Source organism: Stegodyphus dumicola, chromosome 4, assembly GCF_044657685.1.
Source record: "Stegodyphus dumicola isolate Sdum_Otavi_A_Nest chromosome 4, ASM4465768v1".
NCBI lineage: Eukaryota > Metazoa > Arthropoda > Arachnida > Araneae > Eresidae > Stegodyphus > Stegodyphus dumicola.
Window position 1 is genome coordinate 87,391,700 of NC_140771.1, and position 16,576 is coordinate 87,408,275.

Below are 16,576 nucleotides of genomic sequence, written 5' to 3' on the forward strand. Positions count from 1 at the left end.
TTAAAATTTCATCGTATGTTAGGAAAAACGATACAAATCCTCAGATGTCCAACAATAAATCTCATTTTCTATTTTTGTGCAGCCAAAATTATTCAAAAGGCATCTTCTGTTGGCAAATTAGGTTTTCTAGAAGCATTTCACTTTTATAAAAATCGTTCAATTCTTGTTAATGATCCTAGTTCTAGTCAGTCTTTACCTTCAATTTTTAAGAAAATTATTTCATAGCTTTCATTTTTCATCAATAGATGGCACCAGTAGCTTGACTTCTTCCACTCATTATTATCGTCTAAACACAGGTTTGCTTTTCAGCATTTGCATCTGCAGCAGTAGAAGTTGATCCCATATTTAAACCGTAGAAACTAGTCCTGCGAATTAATGAATATCACACTGATTCTTGTTAGCTTAGCACCTCCAATAATCATTATTTGATATGTTATTTTAACTCAGATGAAAATGATAGTGCAGAGAATGATGAATATAGGAATAAATAATTTTATTTATGTATAATTTCATTCCAGACCAAAAGTGCACATGTAGGAAAAAGAGATTGCAGATCTATAATTTCATTATAACTGTGAAATAACTGAAGAAAACTTTATACATATTCACAAACTAGAAACCAATCTTTTTGCAATACTTAAATTAAAAATATTGCAGAGAAGCTGATAGTTATTGATCAGGTTTGATAAAATAGAACAGTCAGATTGAAAATTATAGCTTGGGTTTCTTTGGGGCAATGATTGAGGTTAAGAGAGCGGATTAATATTTGGGATTTCTTGCAATAACTAAAATGCTTCTTTATCATTTATAATTCATTACCTTTACAAGTTCTTAATTCTGTATTCTTATTTAACTCATTAGCTATCGATATGACTTAATTTCTAAAATTAAAAGTGCTGGAGCCATTTGGAAATATGAACAAAAATAAATAAATAAAATAACTGATACAATAATTAATGATTCAAATTAAAATTCAACAAAATATAAAGATATAAGGGGAAAATATTAAATTGATGATAAATGGTTCAATAATAATAATGAACTGAGTCTTATTTGGAATTCTGGCTAGAATTAGATTTTACTCAAAAACTATAAGCTGGGTTCCAGCTGAATTTAAGCTGTGAATGTATAGTATAATTTATTTTAAGATATAATAGAAAGAAAGGCCATTCTCCTTTTGATAAACCAATTAAGAAAAGAGAGGTAAACCAGTTAAAGTATTACTTATGAGAATAGAAAGAATACTAGGAATAATATGAAAGTATGGAAGAAAATTTTAAGGGAGATGTGTAGGCATGAAAACAGAGAAGAGCCAGCACTTCTTGGTCACAATCCGTTACCATTATAATTCTAGCTGTCAAGCAAAATGTGAAAGGAAACAATTTCCCTTGAATCTGAAAATTAATATTCAAATTGAGAACAAATGTAAGGTTCTGTAGAAGTGACAACTTTCGTTCCACATATTTGGTTGCATCATTTTAAAAAGTCTCCAAGTTCCCTTTCCCATGGAAAGTCACTAGCACTGGACTTCCATGACCATGGTATCACTTCTGACACTTTCAGAAACAGTTTACCCAATGTTGTAAATTCATTGCACTTCCTGGAGAGTAAGCCTTTAACATATGGGCAGGGCCTTTTTTTCTTAAATGTTTAGCCTCCATTAAACGGTTTGTTTCTCAGTGAAAGACTAGCATGCATTCAGAAGTTAGAAACAATTTTTAAGACTTGCATCTGATTAAAATAAAATTTTCATGATCAAGAGAGTTTTCTGCTGAAGTTGTGGTTCAGTTATATGAGAGAAGTGCCAGAGCTCTTTTACTTAGGGTTCTGGTGCTCTGTGGCTAGAATTACGATTTATTTGAAAGATTGAGAAATACTGAAACTGGCCTCTGGTGCAATTTAAATTCTCGCTCTCAAGGAATGCAAGAAAACATGCATTTCACTTGTATTTCCAAGAATGGTGAACTGCAAATGTATGAACCTCATCAGCTTCAGGATTTGATAAGTTATCTTTTGAAGACTCCAAGACATCATGGGGGGTGGAATAAATTTTAATTAAAATACACTCTCATTTTATATGAAAAACAGGGTGTTTCAGCAAATCAGTTACAAACTTTCAGGAGAGATAGAATGCACCTTGGCGATGGAAAATCACATAACAGTGCATGATCAAAAGGCTTTCCTTGTGCAATAGTAACACCACAAAACACAAGAAAAGAAAAACATTAACAGCATGAAGAAACATGTTTATTATGCTTAGTACAGTGGAAATCAAGAATAGAAACAAAAATAGACCATGATTGTCACTTAAAGGTGTTTGAAATTATGACCCCAACCCTGATGCGGGCCTCACATCTCCAGAAGATCTGATGTTCTGGAAAACATCTGGCATGTCCTGGACTTCCCCAACAGCTGCTACGATGCGTGCAACAAGTTCCTCAGCACTTCTAATGGGAGTTCTGTACAACAATGTCTTGACGTACCCTTAAAGGACATAATCAATGTAAGCGAGGTCTGCCAATCTTAAGAGGTTATCACATATGGCTACAGTTCATGCTAGATGGGACTTTTCTGAGAAATGAGTTTCTGGTAGCACTAGTTTAAACGGGAGGATTCTTAGAAATAAGAGCCTAGATAGAAGCAAAGTCCGACCTAGCTACGGAAACAACGTTGCGGCTACGTGGGATTATTTCAAATCTCACTGAAAATATCTCGGCTGAAGCTCGGAGACAACCAATCAGATGAAAGTTCGGCTTCTGAAGGATCACGTGATCCCAGTCTGAGCGATAATTGATTACTGTTTGGTGTTCAAGTCTTTGTAGTGAATGAAAATTGTAACCTAGCTACATGGGTTTCCTGGAATTTTGTCTCTTTCAACATCACATCCCTTATGGTCAAAACATAATGTGATTGGGACTTTACTGGCCAATGCACCAGACAACACCTGCCAATTCTATGTTGAGGGTATGTTTTGATTGATGATAATCATCTGTTTTTGTTCTTATTTCTTACTTTCCATTGCAATAAGCATAAACATTTATTCTTACTCTGTTTGTGTCCTTCCTTTCTTATGTTTCATGTTGTCACTACCATGCCAGGAAAGTGTTTACGACCATGCATTGCTCTGTTTTTCCATCGTCTAGGTGTACTCTATCTTTTCTGAAAGTTTGTAACTGATTTGCTGAAACACCCTGTATATAATTTTTAGTTTTAAATTCCATTAAACTCCTGCAAAGAGGATTAAATTTAATTTTTTATCATCAGATTCTATCTGTAAGTCTGCTTTTCTTCTGTATTGCCAGATCTGTGTTATCTTCATGTTGCTAGGTAGGTTTTGAATTTTCCTTAAGTCGAAAAGAATGCAAGTAATATATTCTTCTATGGATATTGGTGGTTTCAAACTAGTTAAATCTGTCACAAATATTTGAAATTAAATTTTTTAATGTTATCTCTCAGTCATATTAATATTTGGATTATTCATAAAAATTGCTAATCTATTTTTTATTGCATTTTCTTTGTACAACTGGCAACAGTATTAATTAACTTAGAATTAACTTTTAGATTTTACTAAAGATTTAACACCTAACTCGGGGTCAACTGTGAAAATGGCAATTGCACAACAAAAAACTCCTAGTAAGTTCTTTTTTTTTTTTTTTTTTTCTTCCCCACTTGTTCTAATTTTCTTCTCAGTTCCACTTGCTTTCTGAAAATATTATTAATATATGCCTAGCATTGTGAATATTGTCTGCTAATCATATTAATTTACTTGAATTCCATAGCAGTTGCTTATGTAACTTTTACTGAAGCTTATTTGTACAATTAATAATAAGTAACTTTTAGAAATTATTGAACAATTAACATCAACAAGTGTAACAAACAACATCAACTGAGAAATAATTGTAGAGAAAACTTTTACTGAGAATATGAAAGCAAAAACACCAAATTAAAAATAAAAAGAAAGAACTCTTACTTCTGTTCTGTTTTCCTCTCGGACTGCAAATACTGTTCTACGAAAATATAAATATAGAAATTTAAGGTATTTTCTCCCTCTTTCTAGCATGCCTTCGAGGTGTAATGGTAGCACACTTGGCGTGTGTTCGAGAGGTCTAGATTCAAGTCCCGGTGAGGACATTGCTCATTTTTCACATCTGCATAAAAAAAATCCTAACGACTTTATAATAGCTCTCGAAATAAAAAGTAGTGAAGAATAATTCATCACCACCAGAATTTTGTGATTGTGTCCCCTAATCCTCAAGTCACTTTTTAAAAGGGAGATTATATAAGATATTTTCTCCCCCTTTCCAGCATGCCTTGGTGGTGTGACTTTGGTATATTCGATGCATATTTGAGAGGTCCAGTTTCAAGTTCTGGCGAGGGGTATTGCTCATTTTTCATGTCTCCTGCATAAAAAAAATCCTAATGACTCTACAGAAAATTTAATTAAAACTGTTTGAAAGTAGATATTCCATTTAAATTTTATACGAAAGTGTTACGTTTGTCAATGAAAGAACTTCTTGATTAAACTTTAATATTACAATGAATATATGTTAAAGGAAAGTATTTGGAATATTTGTAAACATAAAGAAAACATTTTAAAAATGAACCCAAAGTTATCGGCAAATGTATGATTTTGCAATCCCATCCTTTTTGGGAGGAGCAGCTATTATTTGGGCATTGAGTGAGAATGAAATATTATTTATCTGACTTTCATATAAGACTTTTTTGTTAATTTTTTTTTTTCATTTGTTTTGTTTACCAATACTGATTTTGGAATTTGGGAAAAAAGACTTCAGTTGCTTTCTTAATACTTTTCCCCATTTTGTTAGTTGTGTAATTATTTTGTTATTTCTACTTTGAAGCTGATTATTGTTAAAATTTCATTTTCCAGGGGGGGGGGAAGTATGGGAAGATAATTGAGCAAATTGATAAAATATGACTATTGGAGTTAAACATTCAGTTTTTTGTAATACATAAAAGCATTTAATAGATTGAAGAGAAATAAAAAGCTGGAAATTTTCTGAAAAAATTTGTTTATATTTACCTTAAAAATACTTGTTTTATTTAAAATTTCAGAATGTGCTATTTTTTATAAATGCCTTAAATGTTTAATTAATATTAAGTCTGAAAGAGTTCTGTAGTTGTTATTATTATTACTAAGGATTTAAATTTTGAATTTTAATAATGCTACAGTTTGTATTAATTCAGTGTATCAAAATATTTGTCTGAGAACAACTTTTACGAAGTGTCAGCTGAATTTATATTCATAGAACCAATTACAAGTTAAAGCTTAGTTTGTGATGTATGGAATATATGGCTTTGCTGGAAGAGCTAGAACAATTAGTTTTTTTCATTTTGTAAATTTCTTGTATTATTTTCTTTTTAAAAGGCTCTATTAAACAAGAAGATGCTGTATCACCTTCAAAATCTGGAAGTCATAAGAAAGTAATTCTGAAAATGACTGAAAGTAAGTGTTTTTCAGAAGCATCTGTAGAAACTTAATTATTTTCCAAAATTGTAATAGTGTCTCACATCCAGAACTGATACATTACTAAACTAACTGGCCTACCAGCAGCCGAGTGTAAAATTGCTGAACATTGATAGTTCCAACAAGGTTTCATTTCTAGGTGAACAGGCTGGCTATATGAATGTTTCATGTTTTTCCTCATGTGTATGTGCCAGTTTTCCTTAGAAAACACTCCACAAAGGCATTACTCCTCTGAGGCAGATAGCCGTATTCTGCTTTGCCATAATCAATTAAAACTGAAACCAAACCTAATTAACTGTGATAACTGTATGTTATGATTCATTATTTGTGTAATTTACATGACCGAGTTTCTACTGAAGTTCAGTTTTTGATTTCCCTGACTTAGCCTGATTTTCTATGACTAAATGGAGTGTTTTTTCTAGGATGATTAATAGTAAAGAATGAATTATCACATTAAAAAAGAATAACTAAATATTTTTATGGATTTATATAAAAATAACAGTTAAATATGTAGCAATGTTATTAAAATATAACTTGTTATTGTGAAGCAAATGAATAAATAAATATAGGAAACATTCATCTAAACAAGGATTGCTTTAACTTTTTGGTGTGGAAATCTCATAATATTTGCAAAAACTCATGATGGCTCTCTTTTTGTGCTTTCCAATAAATGAAGAGGGACTTACCTTTGTTTTGAAAGCCGTGATATCAAACAGAGAGCATTTGGTCATACTTAAAAATCAGTCTCTTCTACAATGTACACAAGTACTTACACCTAGCTTGATATGATCACCTGTGTAAATCCTGTACACAAATTTCACAGATTTAACCCTTTCAGGACGGGCGTCCCATATACGCATTTCCTAAGAACGTTTCTTACAGCCGGGCGTCCCACCCATGCATCAGTAAAGATTGCATTCAGAGGACGGGTGATGCGTATATGCATTTTAAGGTGGAACGTTTTTCTGAAAGCCACTAGATGGCATCCTGTGTCCATTACTTTTGAAGTGAACACAGTTTTAGGTTCCTGACCTTGAGTTTGATATATTCTGCTTGACTTTGGCATTTTACTCATCAGCTGTTTGAGGGTGGGGGGGAAAGCATAAACAGAGGTGGGCTCTTTAAATCGCTGCGTGTTAATGAAAACATTCTCATATCTGATTTATATCCAATTCCTTTTTTTATTCTATTTTTTCCTCTAATATGTACGGTCTTTTAGGGTTACTGTGCGGAGTTCTTTTACTTTTTGCATTGCCTTCAGATATATTTCCGTTCCTTCTTTTTTTATTTAGGAAAGCCTCACCTCCAGTCTATTATGGCGGGAAGGTGCTATTTATCAGAGGAAGAATACCCTAGTATGGTTAGTGAACCATTTACTAACGCAAATAAGACTACTGATTCATTATCTAAAGAGTTAAAAAGTGATACTTTTTCTAAGAGTTACAAAGTGATAACCTCTCTGTGCTTCGAGATTTACCACACTCGTTTTCATTTAAAATTTTTTTTACTCCTTACTGTAAATAGTCTTTATTGTGTTCTTTTTATTAATTTTAAACTTTATTGATGGATTTTTATCAATTAAAACTTTGGAATAATTTGAATAGCGCTTCCGAAAATTATTTTAGAAGATAAGCAATTTTTTAAGTATATTTTCATGTAAAATAAAGAAAAAATGTTTTAAGGGCTAATTTTAACATATATAAGAGCTCAAGTAATAATCTAAAATACCAAAAATTACGATGCTAGAAGCGAAACTTTTGTTTTTCTGATTTTTTAAATAAAATTAGGCTTAGCGATGCAAAACCTCCGTCCTGTATGGTGACTGCCTTCGATTCTGTTCCGTCCTGCACGAGCGTCTTAAACAAAGGTGCGCCATCGCGAAAAGGTTAAAGCATGACTGTTTGGCATATCACGATTTCCAGTGCTGATGTATTCGCCATTTTGCAGCACCTCATAACTTACAATCTTGTGCTTTGTTCCATCACCTTGTGCTTCAATTTGCGTCTACAGGCATCTCCACTTTATCCATCTCATTGCCACATAATTCTCCAGCTTTCTTTTGGTGCAACACTTAACTAATATATTCACCTGCCATTCTCCGCAGGTTATTCATTTTTTTTCCCCTTCGATACCATAGTATTACATCGTGAGTAAATTCAGTCGACTGCAACATTGTGACTCCTCCTCTGATTGATTCTCTTCATCTGATTGAGGTATGTTTGTGTATTAAAACTCTCAGCAACTGCTGCAGTATTCCTATGTACATGTTTATTAATTCACGCATAATTAAACAAACAAAAAAAAAATAACCACTATACATTGTTATTAACATTGTATTGAAATGTCTCCCCCCCCAACCAGTGCTCTGCATATGCACAGCAGACTCTTCCTCGGTAATTCTTTTTCTGCCTTGCATCTTCCCTCGACTATCCAGTCCTGACTGGTTTTCTAAGGTATTTTCATCATTTTTTTCCGCAAGTTCTTTCTCCTCTTCGTAGAAACAAATTCTTGAAAAGTGTCCTCAGAAAGGGAACTTTACAGTATTCTTGCATATGTAAGCCACACCTTTAATTTTTGTCTCCTAAGTTTTTTTTTTGGGGGGGGGAGCTGTGAGTTCTCAATAAGCTGCAGGTAGCCTGTCTACCATCTACAATATTTTTTCTGTTTTAAGTGGTGAAAGCAGCTAAAATGAAAACTGTATTTACCATGCACTGAGACAAAATTTTTATTATCAGTCAAAAGGAACATGTTTCTGTATTTAGTATGTATCAGTTTTATGTTCGGCTGTGCCGGCTGCCAGATGACGTTTTGCTGTTTTCATAAAAAATGCCGGCATGACCAGCAAACTCGCACACATTGCCCTTATCTTGAGTGCAAGGATTGTTTGTGTATGTGGGTAGTTTTCCCGTTTTAAGGAATAGTTGTGTTTTAGAGATGTGGAGCCATGTCTTTTAAGAATATTCATCGATCCATATACTTCGTGCCTAAAATGGTGACCCATCTACACGCATGAAGCTTCAGAAGTTTGGTTTTCAGGTCTTTCGTTTTCTTCGCTACAGTGACTGCCATGGAAGAAACAGCAGCCATGATGGTACTGATTTACTATCCTATTGACTCTGCATTGTGGTTTGCTATGTGAGAATCAACTTTTGCTTTATTTGCATCAAAGCCTGTTATGGATACCAAGATGAAACTTAACTGTTGCATCACTCATTTGCCGGTAGAGAATGCTTCTTTGGTTTGAGATATCATACTTCAGGAATGCACAGATTCTTCTTAAAAAGACCTGAAAGCTACCGTTACGGAGCGTTGGGTGAAAAAGCGACCTAGGAAATCTGGAAATTACTCTCTGGGGAGCAATTTGGAGATGGAAAAACACCCGAATTGCTTCGCATTATAAAAGGTAGTGCGGAAAAACATGATATATCAGACTCATTGTTACTGGAGTTGTTTATTCAGCAAATGCCGTCAAATGATCAATCTATTCTCGTGTCGGTTGAGCCTCTCGATTCTTTGAAAGCTGCCAGCATTGCCAATCGAATACTGGAAATTACACCCGCTCAGGTAAGCGCAGTTTCTTCATTTGTATCAATGAATGTGTTTAAGAATTTTAAATTGGATTTCCTACTGGGTAAGGTATTGTCTCTCTGATGATCATGCACTGTTTCCAAAAATCGCTTTAACAGAAAGCCCTTCAGCTAGAGCTCCTTTGAATTTTTCCTTTTGCTTCTATCATTGCAAATTTAATTATAAAGTCAAAAAGTGTGTTCTTCCATATATGTTCCAGGGAAAGTGTAATGGTGATTTGCGCTTTACCCTCAGAGCCTCTTCGCTTTTTTATTAGAGACAAAAAGTCAAATAAAATGTTTCTGTGTGACGCTGGCTCAGATGTCAGTCTCCTCTCAGCAACCAAAGACAAAATGGGCCAGACACCTGTTGTGATGTTTTCTACTGCCAACAGTACTCCAGTTCTGGTTTACAGACAATATAACTTTGTCTTGACCTCGGTCTTCGTTACAATTTTAATTTTGCTTTTTATGTGTGTAAAGTGTCAATGAATATTATTGGATCTGATTTTTTGCATTATTTTGATTTACTATTGATAAGGAACAGAAAGCTTATTGATTTAAAAACTCATTTAAAAATTAATTTTAGTGTAATTAACACACATTTGTATTCTATCAAAGCAATTATTGCAAAAAGTGTGTATGATAAATTACTGTCTAACTATCCTTCACTGTTGAAGCTTCCTGATCTTGATGAAACTATTCAGTATGATGCTATTCATTTCATTGAAACTGTAGGTCCTCCTGTTTCATGTAAGCCTAGGAGATTAGCTCCAGATAAATTAAAAATTGCTCAGAATGAAATCCAAGAGTGATCAGTTTAGTTCACATGCGACCCTCCAAAAGTAATTACTCCTTTTTTTTTTACGCATGTTGTCAAAGAAAGGCACAAACAAATTGAGACATGTGGGAGATTTTTGGACGTTAAATGCTCAGACAGTAAGGGATAAGTATTCTATTCCCAACATTTGTGATTTTGCAGTGAAGTTATATGGAGCAAAGATATTTTCTCGAATAGACTTGGTAAAAGCCTATCATCAGATTCCAATTAATCCATCTGACATTCATAAAATGGCTATTCCCATTCCTTTTGGACTTTCTGAGAGCACAAGAATGCAATTTGGGCTATGGAATGCAGCTGCAACCTTTTAGTGGTTTATTGATGAAGCAATTCATGAGTTGCCAGGAGTATTAGCTTTTGTTGACAATATACTGATTGCTTCAAAGGACAAAACTGAGCGTTTGATACATTTGAAAGATTAAGTAATTATGGGTTAAGAATTAATGTATCTAAATGCAATTCTGGTGTAATACCTTTGGAGTTTTTAAGTTTTCATGCATCTGAACGGGGGTTTAAAACTTTTACCCGACAGAGTGGAAGCCATTCAAAAAATTTTCTAAACCAAAAACTTTAACTCAGTTAAGGGAATTTCTCAGCATTTTAAAATTTTACAGACATTTTGTTCCAAGTTCTTCACACAGCGTTCGTAGCGGTCCTTACAAGTGCTTATAAGTCCTTATATTTGAAAATAAAATATAAAGGCCCTTATAGGTGCTTACTTTTTCTTTAAAGCCCTTATTTTTTTGTTTTTAGTGCTTATTTTTTTTTGCTTTTAGTACTTTTTTTAATGAACGCGCATTTTTCCCCGTACCAAAGCCGAAACTAAATAAACAACATTTCATTCATATATGCAACGTCAGATGGTGAAACATACTCCCGGAAATTGCTTTCCCCCCCCTTCTCTGCATTAACGTAACCTATGGTACAGACAGGTGCACGTCGTTCTATTGGTCAAAGAATTGCGAAAATGGTAGAAAATTCCATACATTCAGTATTCTTTTCCTCCCACCCAAATACTACACACGTTTGAATTTCTATCAAGATTTTAATAATTTGCATTCTCGTACCGCGTGGTCAGTTCATATTCGTGTTTGTTATGATGGTTACGCTTATATTATGATCATATGCATGAATATTTATAATAAATATGAATAAGTGGAGTGGAGGAGATTGTAACCGTTCTTTTAGATTTTTCGGCTAAATAAATGATTTTGACATTTCAATATGTGCATCATATAAAAATAGACCAACGGAACTGAGAAATATTCTGCTTAGAAAGCACATAACACTCTTTTAAGTGTTCATAAACAAATCTGAGACTGAACATCAAAATTAATTATCTCTGCAAAACACCACAAACGTTATTGCGCAATACGTGCAGCGTAATTCTTCCACATGTGATATTAAGCAATCGGAATCAACAGCTGCCGGTATTCGGAGAATAAAGAACTAAATAAAAAGACTTACTAATCTGGGGTGTTTCTGATTCTAATTTTCAACAGACTGTGTTAAATTTCCGGAATAGAATAAATCTTCGCTTAGGTTGGGTAGACCGCAAAAACTTTTAGTCCTATTAAATCCAGATTGGACAGTGACAAAATAAAAGTCTGCTGCTTCAATATTAGAGATTTTGCAGAGAAAGGGGAGAATCTCCCAACCTCCGTCCTGTATAATGTATTGGGGGGGAAAAATTATTTTGACTATTCGATTACTTTCTTTTTTTTTAAGCCATTCCGAATATTAGAAACCTGTCTGTGTAAACACACACCCATTTTTGGAAGTTTATATATACTTCAGCAATTACTGCAACTATTACTATTGCTGATACCTTATCCAGGGTGGAAATAGATACAGTATCTGATAACCAAATGTTGATTATAAAAAGTTATCCAGAGCGCAGCTTGAGGACTCCGAAATTCAAAATTCTCTCTCTCAATATGAAGAAATTTATTAAAACTGCCTTTCAATCTTGCCTACAAAGTTAGTGTTCTAAAAGTCTGACATTCAGAATCACCTTTGGATACATTTTCCTTGCCTGATGCAAGATTCGCGCATATCCATATTGATTCCGAAGGACCTCTTCCACCATCTGAAGGTAACTATTATTGCATGAGAATTATTGACTGTTTTACCTGATGGCCAGAAGTTATACTTAATGCCGACATTCCAGCTCAGACTACTTCTAAAGCATTAGTGCACAACTGGGTAGCTAGGTTTGGTTGCCTTGCATCAATAACAACTGATCAAGGCCAAAATTTTTAATCTTGCTTATTTAAGGATTAAACAAAGGTTTTGGGTACACATCGCATTCGAACTGTTTACTATCCATAGCCCAAAGGACTGATTGAGAGATTTCACGGGCAGCTTAACCCTTAAACAGGGTTGCCACGCTACCTGGAAAACCGGAAAAAGTCAGGGAATTCGGAAATTTACCAAAAAATTTAGGGAAAAGTCAAGGAATTTAAATGTTTTAGTCAAAATCTGGAAAAGTCAGGGAATTTCATACAACGATCCCGCCAAAAAAGGCGAGTTTTGCGCCGACGTCGGAAGAGATCACTTTTTTGCTGAATTGTGTATCACGTGAATGTCATTCGGGCAGCTGGCATAGAGCCAATTTTCGCAGCTCCAATTTGATTGTCTTTTAGAAAGGCAAATCAAGTTTCCCGCAACTTTTGGTTTCCAGTAACCTCGAAAATCGCATGTGCAGTGCATGAACTAAAGAAAGTACCTGTTCTCGTATAAAACAAAATGGGCTTAATCCTAGTATACGGTACCATGAAGGTTAGAATCAAAAAATATGTATTGTAAAGAAAGAAAACCTCTCTGCAACAAATGTGGCTCCGTTCCATCATAGAGGGAAACAGCTGTGCATGCACGATATATCTGTCGCCAAAGCTCGAAACCGGTGTCGAAGTTTGAAGGTCACGTTATCAAGAATTCATAAAATGAATATCGTTTAAAATTTCTTTAAACTCTAAAGGAAAAGAAAATATTTTTTGGCGCAAGTAAATTAATTCATGGATTAGTTATTTTGAGGGGGGGAACTACGAAAATCCGTTTTTAAAATTATTGCGAAAAATCCAAGAAAAAACATTCTTTGATAAAACGTTTCTTCTTGGATTTTTCGCAATAATTTAAAAACGGATTTTCTTAGTTTTCTTTTTTGTCAAATAACGTTTCTTCTTAACACGTGTTTCTCAATTTCCTGTACACATCGCGGAGAGGGAAATTCTGGCCGCCAGGTTCTGTCGCCAAATCCCTTCGCAAATTTTCCCTCCGCTTTCTAGTCGCGTAATAGCATTTACGTGTATGGAACCTTTTCTTCTTTACGTAGACGTTCTTTGATTAGAATAATCTCCATGTATGGTACAGCGGGATTTGGCGACATGATGATGAGCAGTAAACGAGTCATTTTGTTCTTGGCAACAATTTTCAAAATCGTGCGAAGGCCGTACCGTATACTAGGATTTTACCGCAAAATCTTTTTTTTTTTTTTTTTTTTTTTTTTTTTTTTTTTTTAATAAATTCCTTGTCATTTTGCAGTAAAATAAAAAAATAGTAATCAATCATCTAGGATAACCATATGTAACTATATTCGCTAAAATATCGTTGATTATTCTAATTAAATTTTTAAGTAATTATCTTTATTTTTTGTTATTCATATCATTTAATGTTGCTTCTTCCCTCTAAATTTATATATCATTAGTAAATAATATTTGCAAATTTCAGGAAATTTTCTCTGGCATAAACCTGAAATTAATTCTAGCAGTATGATGACATCACGAAATTTAATGCACATATTTTTTCCTTATGTATGCTGCGAAATAAATATAAAATACCTCAATTTAGTAAAAAAATATCATTAAATAGATTTCTTTCTTTCATTTAGCTACAGAATGTCTGCAAAAAAAGCCTTATTTTATTCCAGATTGGGCAGATTCTAATCTCAATCTTCAGAGGAGAAAACAACTCCTATTATAATTATATTTGTGTTTTCAAGTGTTAAGGTGCCTTTTAAGAAGACACCTCACACAAATTAAATTTACCTAAAATCTAACCTAACTTTTAGCATTGTGTTGTAATTTATAAGAACCTTATTAGCTTCACGTTGAACTGGTGATGATCGTGAGTAATAATTAAATGAAACGTACAATTGTTATACAATGTATATGTCTTAAATTTTATTAAGTTTCTTAAGTGGAAAAGTAAACAAAATTATCAAACAAAGTGTACCAAGAATAATTAAGAATAAATGTCCTCTGAGATTTATTGAATAATTAAGTGAATTTGCTACACAGTACAAGTAATACCATAATTAATTTACCTCTTAGCACAGCCAACGTACATTACGTGGATAAACTGGAATTTTCTCGAAACATATCTGGAAAACCTGGAAAAGTCAGGGAATTTCATTCTCCTGTTTGAGTGGCAACCCTGCTTAAATCATAAATACTTCATTATTTCATAAATCATGATTTCATATTTTTAATTTTATAATTTCTACATGCCATCTTCCTAGATTTGAACTGATGATCTAATATCCGAAAAAATCCCAAATTGTGAATCGCTGAAGACCCGACGAGTCCGGATTTTGGACTTTGTACTGTAGTATATAAATACTTAGAGTCAGCAGCCGAGCGGTAAAGTCACTGAACACTGGTATTTCGGTCCGAGGTTCGAACCTGTGAATGGAATGGCTGCATGGGCGTTTTTGTGGTTTTCCCCATGTGTAATGTGTATAAGAGCCAGTTTCCCGTAGAAAGTCCTCCACGAAGGCATCCCTTCCCTTAGGCAGATAGCCCTCGAAGCTTTGCCATAATCACACACACATATAAATACTTAGATTAATTTCATTTCCGTACATTTGGGAGCTTCTTAAAATTCTTATTTTATTAACTTTTCATTATTTTGTTTAATTATGATATGAATTGTATTGTTATATATTTCAATTATAATTTAAGTATATTATTACTTGTATATTACTAGCCATATATTTTGTAGTTCTTGTTTTTTATACTTACATTTTTAAAGTATAAAAGTGTATATCTTAAATTTGAATTTTGCAATCAACCCCTTTTGTGTCACTGGAATAATACTTTGATGCAGTCTTACGTCCGGCTGCGTGCACCGCCAGATGACATCATGTTGGTTTCATAATAACCGTCGGTGTGACCAGCGAACTCGCACACATTGGCTCTTATCTCGAGTGCAAGGATTGTTCGAGTATTCGTGTAGAAGTTTTCCTGTTTTAATGAATAGTTGTGTTTTAGCAATGTGGATTGATGTCTTCTAAGAATATTTACCGAGCCGTATCCTTCACACCAAAAAGCACCTTTTATTCACTGTTGGTATCACTAGAGTAGATGTCTGCACCAGTTATGTCACTATCTGTAGTACTGATATCACACAGCTTGTCATCCCGAGAGCTGTCTAAAGCACTGGATATTCCACTCTTCAGAAATCCTTTAGTGATTGTTTAGAGCTTCCAGAATCCATTCTCACTCTGCACACTTGGACATTTGATTCTTCCTTTTGGTGTGAGGTTATGGTTTCCTGTACTCATCCAATTATTATAAAATCCCCAGAATAAACGTTTAAAGGAGTGATTAACAGTAACATAAAAGGGCTGGAGGATGGAAGTTAGGCCTCCAGGAACCACAGCTATATACATTTTTTAATCTAATTTATTATCCTTTCACTTGAGAAGTTATGTGGCATCAGAAGCTGTTTTAAACTAATGGGCTTTTAGGTTTCAGCAAACTACTGGATCTTTTATTCTAAACTGTTTTTAGCCAGTCCATTGCACACATTTTAAACAATGTATGTTCATTAGCTTGGGAATAATATATCTCTGGAATATTAGTATTTCATTGTCAAAGTTTTCTAAAAGACACTGTGCAATTGTTGTCCTACTACAACAGTGACAAGCCATTCCTATGCATAAAACAGGCACACCATCCTGCACTTGTTTGAAAATTACAGCTTATCTCTATCTTACCAGTTTCTTCTTGAACTTAGAAGCATGCATCAACAGTTATAGCATAATCATTTCTCATTCGCAAATGGCAAAACATTATATTCCAACTGCAGATGCTTAGCTGCTTTTCCACGAATTGCCTTCCTCTTGCTGCTTGTTATTTGAAGTTAATTCTTCTGCTTTTCTACTCTTGCACATTGAATTCATCCATTTGGAAATGACATGCTGCAGCTTGGTTCACGTTTTCTTTAGAGAATTGGCTGGCTAGCTCGCAGTTTAAATTTTGCATTATAGCTAAATTGTTTGCCTGACATTTTCTTTCAAAAGACCTGCAACTACAAATAGTACTATTCTATGTAATGTTCACCCAACAATACTGGATTTATACTTAAATGGCTTCCTTTATGTACCTTTTTCTAATATTTCGCACCCCTGATTTTCATCTGCTATCTTGTGAAAAATGTTTGGCTTATGCATGCGAGAATACAGTAAATTTTTAACATGTAAGAAAGTAAATTCTAATTAATTTCATAGAATATCCAACATGCATAAAAACATACAGAACATTATTATTACCACTGTTGTTATAATTTAGATTTTAAATTACAAATTTTCATTATGATATAATTTATATTGATTCATGTATCAAAATATTTGTCTAAGAAAAATTGTTTACAAAATGTTAATTTGTTATTATAAAACCTGCT

At 33.8% G+C, this 16,576-nt stretch overlaps 1 protein-coding gene across 3 annotated transcripts in view; it reads left to right on the forward strand.

The window, feature by feature from the left end:
• LOC118204987 (uncharacterized) overlaps positions 1 to 16,576 on the forward strand; it is a 109,607-nt gene that overhangs the window by 65,269 nt on the left and 27,762 nt on the right. For 2 of the 3 annotated variants that reach the window (XM_085815164.1, XM_085815166.1), the window contains exons 6-7: positions 3,562 to 3,633; positions 5,387 to 5,464. In XM_085815164.1, the coding sequence (XP_085671290.1) occupies positions 3,562 to 3,633; positions 5,387 to 5,464 (150 nt within the window). The remainder of the gene's footprint in view (positions 1 to 3,561; positions 3,634 to 5,386; positions 5,465 to 16,576) is intronic. The other variant, XM_085815165.1, reaches the window with a different exon arrangement.